The sequence below is a fragment of the Phocoena phocoena genome, chromosome 8 (assembly GCF_963924675.1).
Source record: "Phocoena phocoena chromosome 8, mPhoPho1.1, whole genome shotgun sequence".
NCBI classification, from domain to species: domain Eukaryota; kingdom Metazoa; phylum Chordata; class Mammalia; order Artiodactyla; family Phocoenidae; genus Phocoena; species Phocoena phocoena.
This window is the reverse complement of record NC_089226.1, coordinates 54,733,225-54,753,078: the sequence shown is the minus strand read 5'-3', so window position 1 is coordinate 54,753,078 and position 19,854 is coordinate 54,733,225. Positions and strand designations below refer to the sequence as shown.

At 45.7% G+C, this 19,854-nt stretch overlaps 1 protein-coding gene across 2 annotated transcripts in view; it reads right to left on the bottom strand.

Moving 5' to 3' along the window:
• The window catches only part of INTS4 (integrator complex subunit 4), a 110,928-nt gene extending 109,227 nt beyond the window's left edge, over positions 1-1,701 (bottom strand). The window contains exons 1-2 of one of the 2 annotated variants that reach the window (XM_065881455.1): positions 1,613-1,666; positions 1,275-1,277 (exon numbers count right to left, since the gene is read on the bottom strand). In XM_065881455.1, coding sequence (XP_065737527.1) covers positions 1,275-1,277; positions 1,613-1,666 — 57 coding nt within the window. Of the gene's footprint in view, positions 1-1,274; positions 1,278-1,612 lie in introns of both variants that reach the window. The other variant, XM_065881454.1, reaches the window with a different exon arrangement.
• Between the last annotated feature and the right edge of the window lie 18,153 nt (positions 1,702-19,854).

The following is a 19,854-nucleotide window of genomic DNA, read 5'->3' as shown; positions in this document are numbered from 1 at the left end:
GACAAGAATAAGAAGCAAACTAACTTCCCTACACACAATGCGAATACATCACAAAGTGTCCACAAAACAAAAAAGGCAGTGATACAGCTAGAAGGAATACTGTTAAATCACAAAGAGCTAGGAAGTTTGGCTAGGGAGTTTTTACAAAAATAAATAGCTGTGAAAAAAAAGGGTGGGGGGGGGGGCTTCCCTGGTGGCGCAGTGGTTAAGAATCCGCCTGCCAATGCAGGGGACACGGGTTCGAACCCTGGTCCAGGAGGATCCCACACGCCACGGAGCAACTAAGCCCGTGCACCACAACTACTGAGCCTGCTCTCTACAGCCTGCAAATCACAACTACTGAGCCCGTATGCCACAACTACTGAAGCCCGCGCGCCTAGAGCCCGTGCTTCGCAACAAGAGAAGCCACCGCAATGAGAAGCCCGCGCACCGCAACGGAGTAGCCCCAACTCGCCGCAACTAGAAAAAGCCCGCGCGCAGCAACCAAGACCCAACGCAGCCAACAATAAATTTATTTTAAAAAAACAAGTAGCTGTAAAAAGAGGAAGACTTGATTTGTCGATGCAATTACCTCTTTGTACTACAATCACAGATATGCCGTTCCGTATCTCCCACTCGCCTGTGAGTTCCTAAAGGACAGGGACCCTACTTTGTATTGGACTTTGTAGCTCAGCACCTTTTACCATACCTAATACGTAGTAACCACTCTTTTACTCAGTAAACTCTTGTTGAAGGAATAAATGAAATGTTTAAGGATCAGTGTCCTGCTGGATGGTCTAAAGCTTGCTATTCCACAAGTCTATGGATGGAAGGATGCTACTGACTGGCATCAATTGAGGGCTTCTCAGAAGTGCAGATTATTGCTTCACCTCCCCGGCCCGATTTACTTACTGAGTAGAATCTACATTTTTAAAAGACCCCAGGTGATTTGGATACAGAGTCTGAGAAGCACGACACAAGGTATGACGTGGGATCAACCTCTCCTTCAGCTATATATATGAGGAAATACAAGGAGAATCACTGACTGTTGACACGGGTTTGGCCCACCAGTCCTTAAACAACTCTAAAGGAGGAAGGTATTGCCCTCCTCCCTAGGTGAACTGTTCCACCAATGGAAAGTTCCACCCCTATGAAGCCTGTGACCCTCGCCTGCTCTGACTGGGTCTTGAGGATTTCTATAGGCTCCTCTTCCAATCCCTTGAGCTCTGCATACAGCCAACTTGTCCCTGGGCGCTTTTTTTGTAACGGGAGTTGGGAGGCAATTTGCCACTAACTGGCTCATGCTCCTCCAGAAGCCTCAAAGTCCTCATCTGTAAAACGAGGATGCTAATGTAATACGAATAAAATGAAGTAACGAATAAGATATTTTCGTAGATTGTAAAGCGCTGTCTGTTTCTTCTAATAATTTTTTAGTGTCAGACTGCACGTATTAATGCTGACAACAACAGCGGCAAACGACACGCCCACTAAAGTGTAGCCTCAGAGAGGCTGCCTAGCAAAGCAGTAGACATTCAACCCAGCTTTGTGGCGCCTGGTCTGGCAAAGTGCCTGGGGCGTGGAGAACCTTCCCCTACCCCAGACCGGTCCCGGGACCTTTCCTTCCAGAGCTTACCTGAACCACCTTAGTGAATTCCTCGTACACCCGCTTCTTGAGGTGCGCCGCCATGGCCGCCCGCGCACCCTCTCAGCTTCCGTACCCGAGGAGGGAGGTGGAGCGGAGGAGTCCGGAAAACCTGCCCAGGCCGGAGGAACCAGCCACGGTCCCACAAGGCAGTGGGGTTCCGGAAAAGAGAGGCCGCTTCCGGCTGCTCGACTGCCCTGTCGCTGTGCCGCTGGATTTGGTCGCCTACGCCACCTGCGCCGGAGAAAGGTAAGCCAGAGCGAGAGCGTAGCGCAGAGGGCGGGGCTTCTGGTGGGAGGAGCTGGGTGGGAAAGGCTAAAGGAGCCAATGGGGGATTTGGGGAGCTTGCTGTTGATCTGAGTGACGGAGAGACTGGCGGGGGAACTGAGCCCAGGGAGGGAGGAAGTACTATCGGGTAAAGGGCAGAGGTGGAGCTTTTCAGAGCTAGAGACAAAACCTGGAGCTGTGTAAGGATTTTGACTCAGGAGATAAGGGAAGGAGGTCAAACTGACGTTCGCATCATCCATTGCTGTTCACAGTATTTGCCATCTGTATGTTGCCTGCGCTCTCCTCTTGGTCAAGCCATTACTGGAAAAGTGGTTCACCTTAGTGAACGCAAAAGACACGACTAAGCCAAAGTTAGGATTAAGGAAGGATATATTACTTGCAGCAAGTAAGGAAAACAAAGAATCTTCCGCAATGCATTGTCTCTCCAAACAGGAAAAAAACTGGGGAAGCGTTAAGCTAAGGGAGCGTACATATTCATGAAGGGGCTTGAGCAGAGGAGAATTCATCGTAGAATTGGGGCAGAGGTCAACAGAGTCCAGGCTTTAGTGGATTGAAGTCAGGAGGGTCGACATCATCATTCCATCCTCCACCTGGGTGGGGAGCCTTAGTTCCTGTAGAACCCAAAGACATGTATCAGATTGTTATGTATATGCCTTGAGGAGAAACTTGGTGTTTTTTTTGCTATGGCTCATGGCATGCAGGATATTAGTTCCCCAACCAGGGATCGATCCTGCACCCCCTGCAGTGGAAGCTCTGAGTCTTAACCACTGGACCACTGGGGAAGTCCCAGAAACTTGTTTCTCGACTGCTTTTCCTTTGTTCCTGCATTCTTTCACTTAATTAATTACCGAGACCTATTCAAGGACAAACGTGGTCAGGCTTAGGTCACAAAATGGCTTAGGCCAAAAATTGCTTCCCTTATGTCAAGAAAACCATGCCTGGTTCTTTCTCTGGGGCCCCCCTACCCTACCTGCTTACAGGAAGCTGGATGCCACCACCCCCACCTCTGCCTAGGGTACTTCTCCCTGCTTTCTCACTCCAGTTGTTCAAAAGCTACCTATCCTTTAAGGACTCAAGCCATCCTCTGACGGCTAGGGGAGAGTGGAAAGAATTCTGAGGCCAAGGGTTAAGCAACAAAGCTTCAGACTGCACAACTCAGATGGGATTGAACCCAGCCGAAACTCACACTTGGATTTGAACCCATGGGCTGGGACTTTTACTCAGCCAAAACTCTGACTGGGACTCAAACCCACTGTCTTTTAATTAAAATTGCTCACCTGGTGTCAGGACTTACTGAAGCTCAGGTTCTTTATGTCTCAGCCCAGAAGGAATTCAGCGAGAGGCAATGCGATACAGAAGACGTGGATTTAGAGAGGTACAACATCCCATAGACAGAATGCAGTCCATCTCAAAAAGTGAGAGCAATGGTGGGAGAAACACACTCCACAGAGTGTGAGCCATCTCAGAAGATGAGAGGCCCTGAAATATGGGGTAGATGGTTTTTGTGGGCTGAGTAATTTCATAGGCTAGTGAGTGGGAGGATTATTCAACTGTTTTGGGGAAGGGATGGGGATTTCCAGGAATTGGGCCACTGCCCACTTTTTGGCCTTTTATGGTCTGCCTTGGAACTGTAGGCGCCTGTAGGTGTGTCATTTGGCATATGCTAATGTATTACAATGAGCATATAATGAGGCTCAAGCTCTACTGGATGGTGAATCTTCTGCCATCTTGGACCTAGTTGATTCTAACCAGTTTATGTCATATCCTCAATGGCTATGTCATTCTTTTTGTTTGTTTGTTTTTCGGCTGCACCACACGGCTTGCAGGATCTTAGTTCTCCGACCAGGGATTGAACCCAGGCCACAGCAGTTGAAGCCCAGAATCCTAACCACTAGGCCACCAGGGAACTCCTGGCCATGTCATTCTTTTAAAGGTTGCACCCTGCCCCCTTCCCTCCTATTTCACTACGACTAGCACTTAATGAACAAGTAGCCTCAACTACAATTGCACTAACACCTAGCCTGACAAAGATGTAGTAACAGTGGAATGAAATAATGCAGAAACATTTTGCACAGTAAAGTATGGTTCACGGGGCTTCCCTGGTGGCGCAGTGGCTGAGGGTCCACCTGCCGATGCAGGGGACACGGGTTCGTGCCCCGGTCTGAGAAGATCCCACATGCCGCGGAGCGGCTAGGCCTGTGAGCTATGGCCGCTGAGCCTGCACGTCCGGAGCCTGTGCTCCACAATGGGAGAGGCCACAACAGTGAGAGGCCTGCGTACTGCTGGGCCCTGCTGCCCGCATCAGCAGGCGGACTCTCAACCACTGCGCCACCAGGGAAGCCCTATTTTTTTATTATAGCTACATCTGAGTAAATGGGGTAACTGGCAAGACCAAGAAGTTTCTTTGCTATACTTTTTTCATCATAAAATAAGCTCCTTAGTCAGAAACAATGTGTGAGATACCATGAAAATGAATAAGGTATACATGAATGCTAGGGCTGGCGGAAACATTGCAGTTAGGTATTATTAGGGTTCTTCAGGAAAACAGAACCAATAGGATATATAGAGATATTAGGATACTATAACAGAATACCATATACTGAGTGGCTTATAAACAACAGAAGTTTATTACTCACAGTTCTGGAGGCTGGGAAGTCCAAGGTCAAGGTGCTGGCAGATTCAGTGTCTGGTGAGAGCTCACTTCCTGGTTCATAGTTAGCTGTCTTCTCTCCGTGTCTCACATGGTTGAAGAGGCAAAGGGGCTCTCTGGGGTCTGTTTTATAAGGGCACTAACCCCATTCATGAGGGCTCCATCCTCAGGACCTAATCACCTCCCAAAGGCCTGACCTCCTAATACCATCACATTGAGGATTAGGATTTCAACATATGAATTTGGAAATGGAGGTGGGGGTGTGGGGGGTGACACAAACATTGTCTATAGCAGTAGGAAAGTCAAATCTGAATCTGGGATATGTATCTATTCCTATGTGGTTAAATCACCACTCCCTCCCTGATGGAAAGGATAAAGCATATGGTAGCATGATTTGTAAAAAATGGCCCCAATTTTTCCTCTCTCTGTATGTAAATCCTTTGAAGTGTAGCCCTAGAGCTGCTTCCATTAAGAGATGGAATCTGTATCCCCACTCTTTGAATTGGGCTGGCCTTGTGCCTGGCCAGTAGAATACAGCATAAGTTACAGTGTGCTAGTTTTGAACCTAGGCCTCAAGGTCCACCCACATACCAGTTCTTCAGGTCTTTTGTTTGATTTTGGAAACCTACCATTGCCATGAGAATAAGTCCAACCTAATCTACTGGAGAGTGAATGACCACATGGAACAAAGCCAAGTTGACCCAGCTGAGGCTATTTCAGACCAGCCTCACCCCAGCTGATCCCCCATCTGACTACAGATGCATGAGTGAGATAAAATAAGACCAGAAGAACTGCCCAATTTATAGGCTATGAGAAATGATTAATGGTTATAGTTTTAAGGTATTAAGTTTGGGGTCAAGAGGTTGTCATGTGGTTAGACAATTCCTAAGCTGCTAACCTCCATAGAGTCAGCTGGTAAGGAGAAAACAAGCCCAAAGAGATTTAGGCAGCTTATCATTCACAGCATAGCAGGCAGCATGAATTTCATGTTTGTATTAGTTCTCCTTGCCCTCTAAACACCATGGGAGCAATGCAGGTGAATGCCATGCACAGTAGATCTGTAACACAGATGAAGAACACTGAGCTTAGGAAACGCTCAATCTTAAAGAAGGAATGCTAGCAAACCTGCCCTCTGGAGAGAGACAATATCAGTTTTTTTTTCCCCCCAACATTATCTTTATTATACCGGTCAGGAAACAAATTTTCCTGCCAACCCAGTGGGAAACATTTTTATCACCCTGAAATGTCTCCAGGATTGGAGGGTGAAACTAGCTTTATTACCCTGTAATGAAATAAATCTGCATCCTAACCCTAGGCAGCTTTGCAAACATCCTCAAAGCTGTCAATGCCATTTGCTTAGAAATGCCAGCATTTCTCCCAACAGTCTGTTGCAGTGCAATACAGCTAACTGATTTGCAGGATTATCTGCCTACCACCAAGAAGTATCTAGTCCCCCGGTGGGAATAATACCATATCAGGGACTCAGTGTTGGTCTCTGCTGTTGGACATTCATCATTGACCAGATCAGCTTTGGCAAGAGGAACTATACCACAGAGCCCACGCACAGACTCCATCCCTACCATCATGGCCACCTTTCTCATGACTCCGTTGAGCTCTGGGGAAAGAGGCTGACTGGCACGCACAGGTTTTTTTGTTTGTTTGTTTGTTTTTATATTTATTTATTTAGGTTGCGCCGGGTCTTAGTTGTGGCATGCAGGATCTTTTTTTAGTTGCGGTATGTGGACTTCTTAGTTGCAGCACGCATGCGGGATCTAGTTCCCCGACCAGGGATCGATCCGGGGTACCCCCCGCATTGGGAGCACGGAGTCTTACCCACTGAACCACCAAGGAAGTCACAGGAATGCAGAGTTTGGATCATTTTGTCCATTTATTTTTTGAAAGCCTCTTCTAGAATGGGTGCCCTCTGGTGGGCATTCATAGGAAACACAAATATTTTCACCATTCCAAGACATTCATCTACATACCAACATCCCAGGCCTTCTTGTCCCCAATCTTCCACTCTCATACTTTCCAAGGCTTTGGCCAACCAGAAAGGGGCCTGGACATGCAGTACCTAGAGATCAGTCTTCCAGGACACTGAGCACAGCAGAAAAGGGAAAATAATGAATGGAAAGGGGGGGCAGGGAAGACAAGGAAAATAAGTAGAAGGAAAAAAAAAAGAGGTGCTCTAAGAAAACAATGAGACCTGAAAACCTGGCACAGTGCCATGATGTAGGGTGTCTCCATGAGGGCAACCTCAAAGGTTTTACTGTGTGTTTTTCCTTTGGATTATAGTGACAGTTATATTTAGCATTCAGTTTTAAGTTTTTCTTCTCTGACTCTATAATTTTCTTTAGTTAATCCCAACAGATCTGAAAAGCCACATATACCCCTACAAATGAATAGAGGTGGTGTTTTTTTTTTATTGAGGTATAGTTGATTTACAATTTTATATGAGTTTCAGGTGTACAGCATAGTGATTCAATATTTTTATAGATTATACTCCATTTAAAGTTATTACAAAATAATGGCTATATTTCCCTGTGTTGTACAATATATCCATGTTGTTTATTTATTTTATACATAATAGATTTTATCTCTTAATCCTATACCCCTTTTTTTTTTTTTTACCCTTTGGCCACACTGCACAGCATGAGGGATCTTAGTTCCTCCAACCAGGGACCAAACCCACACCCCCTGCAGTGGAAGCAAGGAGTCTTAACCACTGGACCACCAGGGAAGTCCTTCCCATACCTCTATCTTGCCCCTCCCCCTTCTTGTCCCCACTTATAATCACTAGCTTGTTCTTTATATCTGTGAATCTGTTTCTGCTTTGTTATATACATTTGTTTGTGCTAGTTTTTAGATTCCACATATAAGTGATAACAGAGAGTATTTGTGTTTCTCTGTCTGACTGATTTCACTAAGCATAACACCCTCTAAGTCCATCCACATTGTTGCAAATGGCAGAATTTCGGTTTTTTATGTCTAAGTAGTATTCCATTGTATATATACACACATATCTTCTGTATCGATTCATCTGTTGGACACGTAGTTTGCTTCTATATCTTGGCTGTTGTAAATAATGCTGCTATGAATATTGGGATGTATGTATCTTTTGTTTTCTTCAGATATATACCCAGGAGTAGAACTGCTGGGTCATATGATAGTTCTATTTTTAGTTTTTTAAGGAACCTTCATATCGTTTTCCATAGTGGCTGTACCAATTTATATTCCCACCAACAGTGTATGAGGGTTCCCTTTTCTCCACATCCTTGCCAACACTTGTTATTTGTGGCCTTTTTGATGACAGCCATTCTGACAGGTGTGAGATGATATCTCATTGTGGTTTTGACTTGCAATTCTCTAATAATTAGTGATGTTGAGTATCTTTTCATGTGCCTGTTGGCCATCTGTTCATCTTCTTTGGAAAAATATCTATTCAGGTCTTCTGCCCATTTTTTAATCAGGGTGTTCAGAGATGGTATTTTGAACATTACTAATGTGCTTTACTTATTTTGCTATTTCAGAGGAAGGGAGGAGATGGTATTATTGGGAAGGCAACCAAGCGTGTCAATTTAATTTATGTATTTCTAATTTATGTCTTTTATGATATTTCTTTTTTTCATAGCCCTGTAAGCCTCACCACCTTAAATCCTTTTTAGAGCAAAGATTTAATTAAATTGTACTGAATTAAATTAATCTCCTCCCCAATAATTTTAAGCCATCTGTAAATTTTGCTATATAACATTGCATTATATAGATGTAACTAAGTTGGCTTATTTCCAATTGTTTTGCTATTGTAAATTAAGTAGGATAAAAATAGTATGTTATCTTAATTGTATTATGGATTGGGAGTGGGGGGCCGGGGTATTGGAATTGCCTTCGTTTAATAAAATAGTTTGGTAAATTGCTAAGGAAGAGAGTCAGATCCAAAGGGATGCAGGCTAGAGCCAGAGCAGTAAAAGAGGTAGCTAAACTGGAACATGGTCTTTTGGCAAATGACAAGAACACAAGGGGGCTGGTGGAAATTTGGCATGCCTCGAAAGCCTCATTTTGGAACTGGCACAACTGTCAGTTCCACACGTATATCATTGGCCAGATTAAGTCATGAGGCCAAGCACGCACTCAGTGGGGTGGGGAAGATTACTCCCACCTACAGAGAAGCATGGCAGGAATAGAGAGGGAAGAAAGAATAGGACACAAATACAATCTACTAGTGAAAAGCCCCTAGTGATGGGGGTGACTAAGGCACCCTTAAGAAGAAATATGCCCAATATTCAGTTTGAAGTTGTTGGCATTTCTGTGTGGTAAACTCCCCTTACTTGCCTGTATTTGCCACAGTCTGCTATGTGCACAAATAGCTGATGGGAGTGGCATTTGTAAAAATTAAGAAAAAGATCTGAGTGTTAACTCTGGGTAAGCATTGCGTAGAACAGCACAACAGGCTTAAGACATCCAGTTGATCCCTATGCTGAATGAATCTAGCAGAAACAGAACCAGAGCTGACCATAAGAAGACAAGCCCTCTGGGAATGTGCAGAAATCTTGGGGAGGACATTGATCTTTCCATAATTCATGAAACTGAGATTTTAAGCAATCCTATTTAGATCTTATGGAGCAGGGTATCTCCTTGGAATCAAATCTCAGAAGTGTAATTACTGATCAAAGGGTATGAACTTTTTTCAGGCTCTTGATGAGTAACGTTGAATTAACTCATGATGTTAAGTTCAAATAGATATTCAGGATTTTTCCACTTTAAATTGTCAACCATATTAAATACCAAAAAAAGAAAAAGAAAAAGAAAATATAGAACAAGCTTTGAAAATAAGAAAAAAAATATACAAGCAGATGCAGTTACTGAATTAAAACGCTCACTGAAAATAACTATGTTCTGAGCGATTTTATGTTTAAATTTGAAATTCTCTGATTCAGTGTTAATTCCTTAAAGCTTCACAGTTAAACCTGACCTTCAGTCCCAGGGAACCCAGGATGGCTGGTAATCCTACTAGGTGGGGAACGGGGGCCATCTATCCCAGACCTGAACTTGGAGAAAGATGAATGTGTCCTCTTTAGAGTTACTTAATGTGTTTGGTTGAGAAGCAGAACCTGAGAGAGTCTCTTGTTTAAGTGGTTTATTGAGGATGTGTTCTCAGGTGAGGGGGAGGGAGGGAAGCCGGGTAAAGCAGAGGAAGACCACTAAGCAAGAATGTGGTGTTCGGTGAAGACTGACTTCAGCCTGATCCCACGAGGAGCTCTAGAATAGGAACTGCACCTCCTTGAGGTGAGGGATCAGTCTGCTGTACCTCCACACAAGCGAGATAGCAATTCTGTTCTTGATCAGATCTCAAAATTAAAGTGCATCAGAATTACCTGGAGGACTTCTTAAAACAGACTGCTGGGCCAACTCCCTGTTTCTGATTCAGTTGGTCTGAGGTAGGGACTAGAGAATTTGTATTTCTAACAAGTTCCCACGTATTGGGGATGCTGCCGGTCTAGGGACCACACTTTGAGAACTACTGCTCTAGATAAGAGGACAGCTGTGAGGCTTTAGCAGCCAATACCCACAGCATCCGGGAAAGGAGATCTGAGCACCGTCTACTCCAGGTATACTAACTTGGCATCTTCCTCATGAAGGCACACACCAGGGCTAGAAGATTGGACCACAAGCTGAGGCTGGGTAGATTACATTTTTAGGTCTGTCTAGACTCACGACATCCTATTATTTTCCTGTTGTCATCCCGCATCTCCAGCCAAAGCATTGTTGAAACATTCCAGTTCACCTCTGCCTTGCTATTGGACTTCAAGGGAAGGGTCTGGCAGGTACATGAGGCTTTAAAGAGGAAACAGCTGCACCTCTCTAGGCAAGTACAGTGGAGTCAGTTGCAATGAGTGGGAAGTCCTCAAAGGGGAAACACATATTTGGGGGCAAGACTCAAGTAGACCACCCTGGAAGTTTTTGATGTCTGTTTGTTTTTAAAATTAAAGGAAGATGGCTTTGGAAGGCAACCTTTAATTTCGTAAGTCCCACCAGAGCTCGTAACAAACAGCCCCCACCCCTGGGGATCACCACCAGCTGAAGCTGAAGGTATAGAAGTAGTCGGAGACCTTGGCTGGTAGTAATGGACTGTTGTGTGAATAGTGTACCTGGTACCCTTGGGCCTTAATGTCCATGTTCATGCAGTCCAGGAGGTCCCTGATATCCAGGGCTGCCTTCCAAGGCCCGAATTTGACCACTGACCTCTTGTCCGCCTCCAGGGAGCGCAGGGCGTCCGCGCAGTTTGCATCATCCTTTTCGTTTTGTACCAGGCACACCAGAACTCTAGAGCAGCGCGCTGCCACGGCCTCAGCACGCGCCAGGCGCACCATAAGCTCCAGGTTCTCACTGTAGCCTGGCACCTGCAGCAAAAACTGCTTCCGAGCTACCTGCTCACCAAAGATCTGTGGCATGTCCTCCAAGAGTTTGATTAAAGGCTTGATTTCGTAGAACTGAGCCTCACGGTACACCTCGGGGATGTGCTGTGTGGGCAGCTGCCCACTGCGCAGATATTCCAGGATGGGTCCAAAATAGGTGCCGCAGCGATCGATGAAGAAGCGTCCCTCCGCATCCAGGCAGGCCTTGGCGGAGCTGGAGAACATCTCCGCCAGCTTTGAGTCTGGGAGTTTTCTCAGGGTGCCCAAGGTGGTGGTATAGAACTCACCCCCAACGTTCAGCTCCACTACAGGAGATTCCTGGGGGCACAAGAGGCAGAGTGAACCCACAGCGCCATCGCCAGGGAGCTCATGATTTATTCTCATCCAAAGAACAGTATCCTACAGAATTTAGGGGAGCCATAATGATTGGCTTCAGCTTACTGGAATGTCCATCTTACTGAAGGGGGTTATATTTATGCTGTACAGCTACAGAGAGTAGGCATTTTAAGGAAGAAAAATATTTTAGTTTCATATAAGAATACCCATTCAAGCATTTGCATTTTCCCATTTAGGTCACAGAATATTAGTGGAAGCAAGTCACACGGACAATACCTCTAAAGCGTGTGGCCTGTGGCAAGGCTTTTTCCCTCCCTAGGCCTCAGTTTCCTTGTTTATAAAGTGAGGATATGGGGACTTCCCTGGCGGTCCAGTGGTTAGGACTCTGCGCTTCCACCACAGGGGACACCGGTTCAATCCCTGGTTGGGGAACTAAGATCCCACATGCCATGTGGCATGGCCAAAAAATAAATAAATAAAATATAATGAGGATATGGAGCTATTGTGAAGTCAAGAGTTCCTGACAGGGATGTTTAGATATAAGATACAGTAAAAAAAAAAAAAAAAAAGTGGGTGGGGGGAGGTTGGGGGGTGCAAAACATTTTCAACCTTTCAGAAAGGCTAAAGAAATCACACATGTATTCATTCAGGAATCATTTCTTTGGTACTTACTGCATGTCCACATCCGTGCTGGAAGTGGGGATAAAAATTCTTATTTCATATAGAGCAGAAGTTCTGATTAGCAGTTGGCATGACTGATTAACAAATGTAATTTGTCTGATGGGTATTTTTTCAAAATATAGGCCCATGGGATTAAATAACAAGAATATCCTTGGTGGTGACAAGGTTGGTAACACCAAATACAACAGGCATAAAACTGCCCCGTAAATGGTAAAGTATGATGCAAATGTAAGTTAGATTTAGCTGTTCATCAGGATTTTTAGAGGCCTCTTCTCTAGATCAGACCTTGGGCTGAGCACTAAGGACGTGGGTGAGACCCATGTGATACCTGCCTGGAGATGCCCACAGGCGAATGCAGAGAGGGACCTGGAAAGAGACTGAGGATCGGGCTGCATCTGGGGAATGCTGCCACACAGACCTAACAAAAATACCATAATACTCTATAGCAATTATTACACATGAGGTGATACACCGGTTGTTATCCTTACAAACCCAGCTTCCTGAACAACTTCCATCTTTTAAAATTCACTCACTCATTCAATAAAACACGTATGTGCCTATTTTGTGCCAGGTAGCTGGGACACAGTGAGGAACAAGCAGGACACAGAACCTCCCCTCACAGTCTAGTAACTGTGCAAAGTGCTTTACATACACTCTGCAACTCAACCCTCACAGTAATCCTATGATGAATGTATTAAATCCCCATTTTCCAGATGAAGAAACTAAGGCTTAAGGAGGTGAAGTTCAAGTTGCTTAAGACCAACCAGCTACTAAGCGATAATGTCAGGATTTGAACTCAGGTCTGATTTACCACTTAGTCATTACATAAATTGATTTTCAACCTTCAAACGCCTCCACTCTTCAATCCCTATTCATCCCACAGAATGTAGAGAGGACCTATTCCACCTAAGCCTCCTCTGAAGCAGGTGGACAGGACAAGGTCCCTGCCCTTGAGGAGCTCATAGGGGAGAAAGGGAAACAGATGGCTTAAATATGTAGGTGCTGATGGGGAAGACTCAAAGGTAGAAGGGATTGGCTCTTTTTGTAGATGTGTGTTGGAGGTTGTCAGGGAAGGTTTCCTAGGGGATGTGATGGCTGCTGCTGTGGAAGAGATGTACAGTATTAGGGGGAAGGCTGGATTTCCAAACTGGAGACTCCACTACAGGTCATTACAGGGCCAGGGATAGGGACAGAACTCAGGAATGTCCTTCAGTCAGATTTAGGTGTGACTTCCTTTTCAACTTGTCTGTGGGCTCTACCTCTAAGATTAAAGCGCTGGAATTAAGAGAACTCAAGGCAGCCAAACTGCTGGGGAGAACTGAGTTGCCATGGCAACAGCTCCTACCAAGGGACAGTTCTGCTAGCTGGAATGGAGAAGGGAGAAAAGAGGTTGCAGTCTGACAGCAGCCAAACAATACAGCCCTGAGAAAAATAAGCCCAGAACCTGTGACACCCTCTTTCTCCCATAAACCTCAAGGCTCCTTGGCAAGGCTGTTTGGTTAACCCTAAGGTGGCTCTGTAAAGCAGGCAGTTAAATGTGAATTTGCAGACTTTAACCCCTGAATGGATCAATGATGGACTCTCACCACTCCTGTACCACTGAGAGCTCTTAACGTCCCCACATTACAGGCGAGGAAAGCTCAGAAAGAGGGGTCACACAGCTAGGAGGTGAGGAAGTTGGAGCTGGGATCAAATCCGTATCAGTCTGACTTCAGGACAGTGTGGATGCCCTACCCCCACCCTCCCAACATCCAGTCGCGCCGCTGTCAGTAATTAGCTATGTTCCTAGGGCATCGCACTTCCTTCTCTGGGCCTAAGTTTAGTCATCTATCAAATAGTGAGGCAAAATCGATGAAGAGAACTCTAAGACTGTCCAGCTTTGAAAGTTTAATGAATCCAATCACTTCAAATGTTGTTTCTGAAGCTCATTTCCAGATGCTACACAAAATAGTCCCCTGCCCTGATATTCGCAGCCCCATTTCTTTATCAGCCAAGACCTGGGCCCAGTTCCCAAGCTTCCTAATTATGTCCCTTTTCCCTCCATGTTTTCTAAAAACTCCAAATCTCTTTGGAAATCCCAGACCTCCTACCTCATCCATAAATACTACTGTGTGTGTTTCGAGCAGATAAAGACTTCTTTTCCATCCCTCTTCCAGACCACCTGCCCTTCCTCATGGCCCCTCTTCCCCACCTGTTCTACCAGTCACCCTGCTGAAGCATTCCTGGGTGGGCAAGCCTGACCCAGGCCCCGTGTGCACAGGCCGGGGAAATGTGGTCTTTAGGAGCCTCTGCTGGGTACCAGGCTACTGCTGGCCACGAGGACACAGGGATGAATCAGGCCCAGCTCTCATCCCACCAAACATTCATACATTTCCTTAGGTCACACTTAGTCTAGTCAGTGGAGGGACACCCCCATTCATATGTCTCCCAAGCCCAAGATCTCTCCCCACACCACAACTTTGACCTTTTCCCACTGTACCCTATCTCCGTCGTCTGAGCCAGAAATGTAAACTCTAATCTTGCACTCTGCTCCTGTCCTCAACCTCCCCCCACACAGGTAATCAGTCACCAAGTCCTGGCCATTCTAAATGTGTGGTCAGTTCCATGGCTCCCAGCTCCCTCGAATATCCTCCCCCCAATCCAGTCTCTATTCTGAAACCAAACCAGTTTCTCTGAAGCAGAAATCCAATCTGGTCACCACCTGCATCAAACACTTCAGTGATCCCACATTTCTTTACAGGTTAACTCGAGACTCCTTAACAAGGTTTACAAGGTCCTTTGCAACCCTGGCAATCAACTACCAGAGCCAACTACTGATTCCCAACCCCAACCCATTCAGAGCAGGCTGGGCCCCACTGCCCCCAGGACTTCACTCATTTAACACTCCCAGTCCCTTCAGTCAGCCCACTCATCCTTCAAGGTAATTCCTCTGGGAATTTTCTGGATAGGTTGTCTCCTTGTGATTTCAGAGGGCCACGTACTTCCCCTTGTCATGGTAGTTACGGCTCTTGTAATTCTGTTCCTTCATCTGTATCCCACACTAGACTGGGAGGTTCCTAAGGGAGAACTATCCCAGTTTCATCTTTATGTTACCAGTACCTACTACAGTGCTCAGCACACCAGGATGCTCCATAAGTGTCTGCTGAATTGAACTGCACTTACCCTCAGCACTGACTTACAGGAGCACCTGGTATTCTGATAAAGGCCAATCTTGCCCTACTTGGCATCATGCACGGTGCTGGCTTCCTCCTTTGCCCGGTAATTAATTCAGACATTTATTGGGTACCTTGAGCGGCCCCTGCCTCTGAGCAGGTGACATTGTCACTAGCCAGGAACAATGAGGTTATCGTCATCCTATTGAAAAGAGCCACAGTCGCCCCACTGCTGGATCTGCTTTCCCTTCCTACAAGTCTTCAGGATGGCACGTAGCCGGGGAGAGGTTAAATGTTCTGATCCTTGAGGGCTCTGGGCTTTTTCTTGATCCTCCCCCCACGCCCCGGGCCCCTCACCCTAGCCCTGGGAGGGAACGGGCAAGCAGGAGGACTCAGGACCCAGCCAGAGGTCAGGGACAGGCTAGAGAGGATGGGTGAGGGAATGAATGATACTCTGGCCAGCCCTCAGTTGGGTCTACTCCCACCGGCAGGAGGGGAGGGGCAGAGGAAGAGCAGTGGACTGGGGCAAGCCAGGGGACTGAGAGACGAGAGGCAAAGAGAAGGAGGAGACAAAGGCAGCCAAGCAGGAAAGAGGGCATAGAGGAGAGGCTGGACTGAGCCGGAACCGGAACCGAGGCTGTGGCGCGGAAGGAGAGATCAAAGCGTTAGGAACTGACCAGGTGAAAACAGAGCGCCCAGCAGCAGGCCGAGACGGGCGCGCCGGAAGCAGGGGAATTCAGACCCGCGGGGAGGGAAGGACGGGTGGCCCTGGAAGGAGTGAAAGAAGGGAGAGGCGCGGGGCCGGAGCCGGCAGGGTCTTCTCGTCCACCGCGGGCTTCGCACTCACCGTCCGCCGGCCCGCGGGGGTCACGGCCCGGCGCAACGGCCGGGAATCGGGCGCCGAGGTCAGGCTCATCATCCCGGCCCCGCAGGCGCTGGCGCTGCGCAGCCAGGCTGCCGCTCGCCGGTCCCGCACAGCCCGCCACGTGCGCGGTACTTGTGGCTGGCGGAAGTGCTCCTCGCTCCCGCCCCCGGGTGGGGGGAATTCGTACCCAGGGTGTGGTTAGAACCCTGATTGGGCTGCAGTTGGCGGCCTTGCGGTGAAACCTTAGGCTAGTTGCTGTCCCTCTGTTGCCTGGTGTTGCGGGACAGCCAAATGGGGGAGGCAGAGGGAACTGACATTGACGACCTTGAGACTGTCTCCACTCACTACAGTCCTAGGGGTAAAGGATGAGCTACACCAATTTTACAGGTAAGAAGAGTGAGCTTCCATGAGATAGGGCGGCCAGTTCACCTCAGATCAGCTGCCGAAAGTGCAGAGCATGACCAGTGATGAGAAGAGCTAGGTACCTGTTGTGTGAGTTATTTTGCTTGTTAAAACATAATCCTTATGAAGGGGGGCATTACTCTTCTGTAGTATGGGCCTGCATAATGACCTTCCGAAGAGGACAGTATGGAAAGAGGAGGGGAAGAAGAGTAACCGTACAGTGGGGAAAATGACAAACACAAATTCAGCCAGGTGATCAAGATCAACATCAGAAGTCATAAATCATGATGATAGTATGTATCCTTGATATGATGTGATGAAAATGGCACTTTTCCTCTGTGATCTTCCTCCCCAAAACCCATAACCCCAGTCTAATCATGGCAGTTCCTCAAAAAAAAAAAAACAAAAAAACCTACAAGTAGAACTATTATATGATTCAGCAAATCTACTTCTGGTTATATATGAAGAAAATTAAAAGCAGGACCTCCAAGACATATTTGCACACCCATTTCATAGCAGCATTATTCACAGTAGCCAAGAGGTGGAATATCCATCAATGGATGAATGATACATAAGCAAAAGTGGGATATATGTACAATGGAATGCTATTCAGCCTTAAAGAGGAAGGAAATCCTGTCACATGCTACAACATGGATGAATCTTGAGGACATCAAGTGAAATAAGCCAGTAACAAAAGGACAAATACTGCGATTCCACTTACATGAGGTACCTAAAGTAGTCAAATTAATAGAAACAGGAAGTAGAAGAGTGGTTACCAGGGGCTGGGGGGAGAGGGAAAAGGGGAATTGTTTAATGGGTAGAGAGTTCCAGTTTTGCAAGATGAAAAAGTTCTGGAGATCTGTTTCACAGCAATGTAAAGATATTTAACACTACTAAACTATACCCTTAAAAATGGTTAAGATATAAATTTCATCTTATGTGTTTTTTAACACAATTTTTAAAAATATGACTTATGGTCATAAACTAATGGTACAGAAACTTGGAAAAAATAATAACAATAATAACCAGACAATATCTGGTGAAAAAAAATAGAGCTTTGGAGTGTGCCAACTGGGAATGGAACCCTAGACCTGTCATTTACCAGCTGTGTGATCATCCATCACTTCCCCTCTCAAAAGAGCCCAAATATCCTCTTTGTAAAATACATGCAAATACTTACTTTCTGGGTTGTTGTGAGAATTAAGAGGAAAAAAATCTATCGTGTTTCCCAAACTTCCCTGTTGCTAAGACTCTCTCAGAATGCTTGTTGAACATCATTCCAGAGTACTGAAACCAAATTACCAAAGAAGGGCCTGGGAACCTGCATATTTAACAAGCATCGTGTCATCTTGGAAATTTGGGAAAAACTAGAATGATGCATTTACTGGCCTAGGAAGAATGGGGCTCAGTGAATGTCAGTGCCCATTCCCCCTGACTCTATGACAACACCCTTCCAACATCAGCCCATCCAGCCGTGGATAACTTTCCAATCTTTTCTTCCTCCCCATGTGGGTTGTCACTCCATTTAATGTTCACCCAAGAGTTACTGATACTGACCTTAGCTAGGGGTTAGGGACTACGGACACAAGTGTGCAAGACATGTCTGTTCCAAAGATATGAACACAAATAACTTTAATGAAAGAGTAAATGAGCATATGAAAATATGCTGGAAGTCTATGTTACTGGAAATCCTCCTACTAAAAAGCATCTCAAAATATTGAAAATATTGAATGTATGTATGTCTATATGTCTGAGCTCTCAAGAAAGTCAAGGAACTTCTCTGAGGTGCTCTGAGATGTTTGAACACCAACTCCATGGACTCCCCTGGGATTATCTCCAACCCTGAGTAACCTAGAACTTTTATTTTCAGGGGAGAGAGAGTAGGAGACAAAGTCTGGGCCACTCACAGAGTTGGATGTCAGATCAGAGACTATAAAAGGGTAAATTATTAAAAATCCACCACTCAAATGTGAATGCTGTGGAAACACCTATCTCATTCCTCGGTTCTGGGTAGAGAAAAGTCTCCCCTGAAAAATTCTGGCAATAGGCTAGAGCTCAAATAGATCCAGGGTCCAAATATTCATTTTTTCATGATCAACAAGAGCAACAACAACAAGGAACTTAATTTAAAACGGACCTGGATTGGTAATGCCCCAGATGTCTGACAAAATGAAAACCCTTCCTGGAGGTAAGTGCACAGTCAAACCAAGCCTCAAAGAATTCACACAGATAGCAGTCCAACAAATGCAAGCTCAGAATCAAAAGTCACCACAAAAGGACACAAGGTACAGTGAGCAAGAGTCAATAGATCCACAAGCACCTCAAATACTGAGATTACTGGGTATAGAATATAAAATAAGTGTTTACTGTGCTTAAATAACTATAGAGAAGGGTGTATTTAAAACCTGAGTGAAGACCAAGAAGATATGATCAGAAATGACCAGGCAGGCTTCCCTGGTGGCGCAGTGGTTAAGAATCTGCCTGCCAATGCAGGGGACACGGGTTTGAGCCCTGGTCCGGGAAGATCCCACATGCCGCGGAGCAACTAAGCCCATGCGCCACAACTACTGAGCCCGCGTGCCTAGAGTCTGTGCTCTGCAACAAGGGAAGCCACCACAATGAGAAGCCCGCACACTGCAACAAAGAGTAGCACTTGCTCACCGTAACTAGAGAAAGCCTGCACACAGCAACAAAGACCCAATGCAGCCAAAAATAAATAAATAAAATAAATAAATTTATATTAAAAAAATGACCAGGCAGATTTGAAAAAAAGCCAAATAGATCTTCTAGAAATGAAAAATAAAATAACTGAAAAGTTACTGAAAATTACTAGGGCTTGAGAAAATGCAACCAAAGGGAGCAATGTTGTACTATTTTTCATCCATCATTTTGGCAAATATTGAGAGGAATAACAATGTGCCAGAGTGGGTAAAGATGTAAGAAAAGAACTCAAACTTCACTGATTGGATGTGAACTGCTGTGATCTCTTTTGGAAAGCAATACGGCCATAGCTACTAAAATTTAAAAAAAAAAAAACGTATCATTTGACCCAATAATTCCACTTTTGAGAATCTATCGAATAGAACTAAAAGCACTTCTCTGAAAGGATATATGAACAAATATGTGTATTACTGTTTTGTTTGTGATGGCAAAAATTAGAAATGTAGACATATGGTTGACTAAACCATGGTTTGTCCATGCCGTGGAATTCTATGCAGCTATTTAAAAGAGTGAGGTAGATCTACATCTGTTCACTCATCCATGATTAGTTAAGCAATTAAAAATAAATATCAGGGGCTTCCCTGGTGGCGCAGTGGTTGGGCGTCCGCCTGCCGATGCAGGGGACACAGGTTCGTGCCCCGGTCTGGGAAGATCCCACATGCCGCGGAGCGGCTGGGCCTGTGAGCCATGGCCGCTGAGCCTGCGCGTCCGGAGCCTGTGCTCCA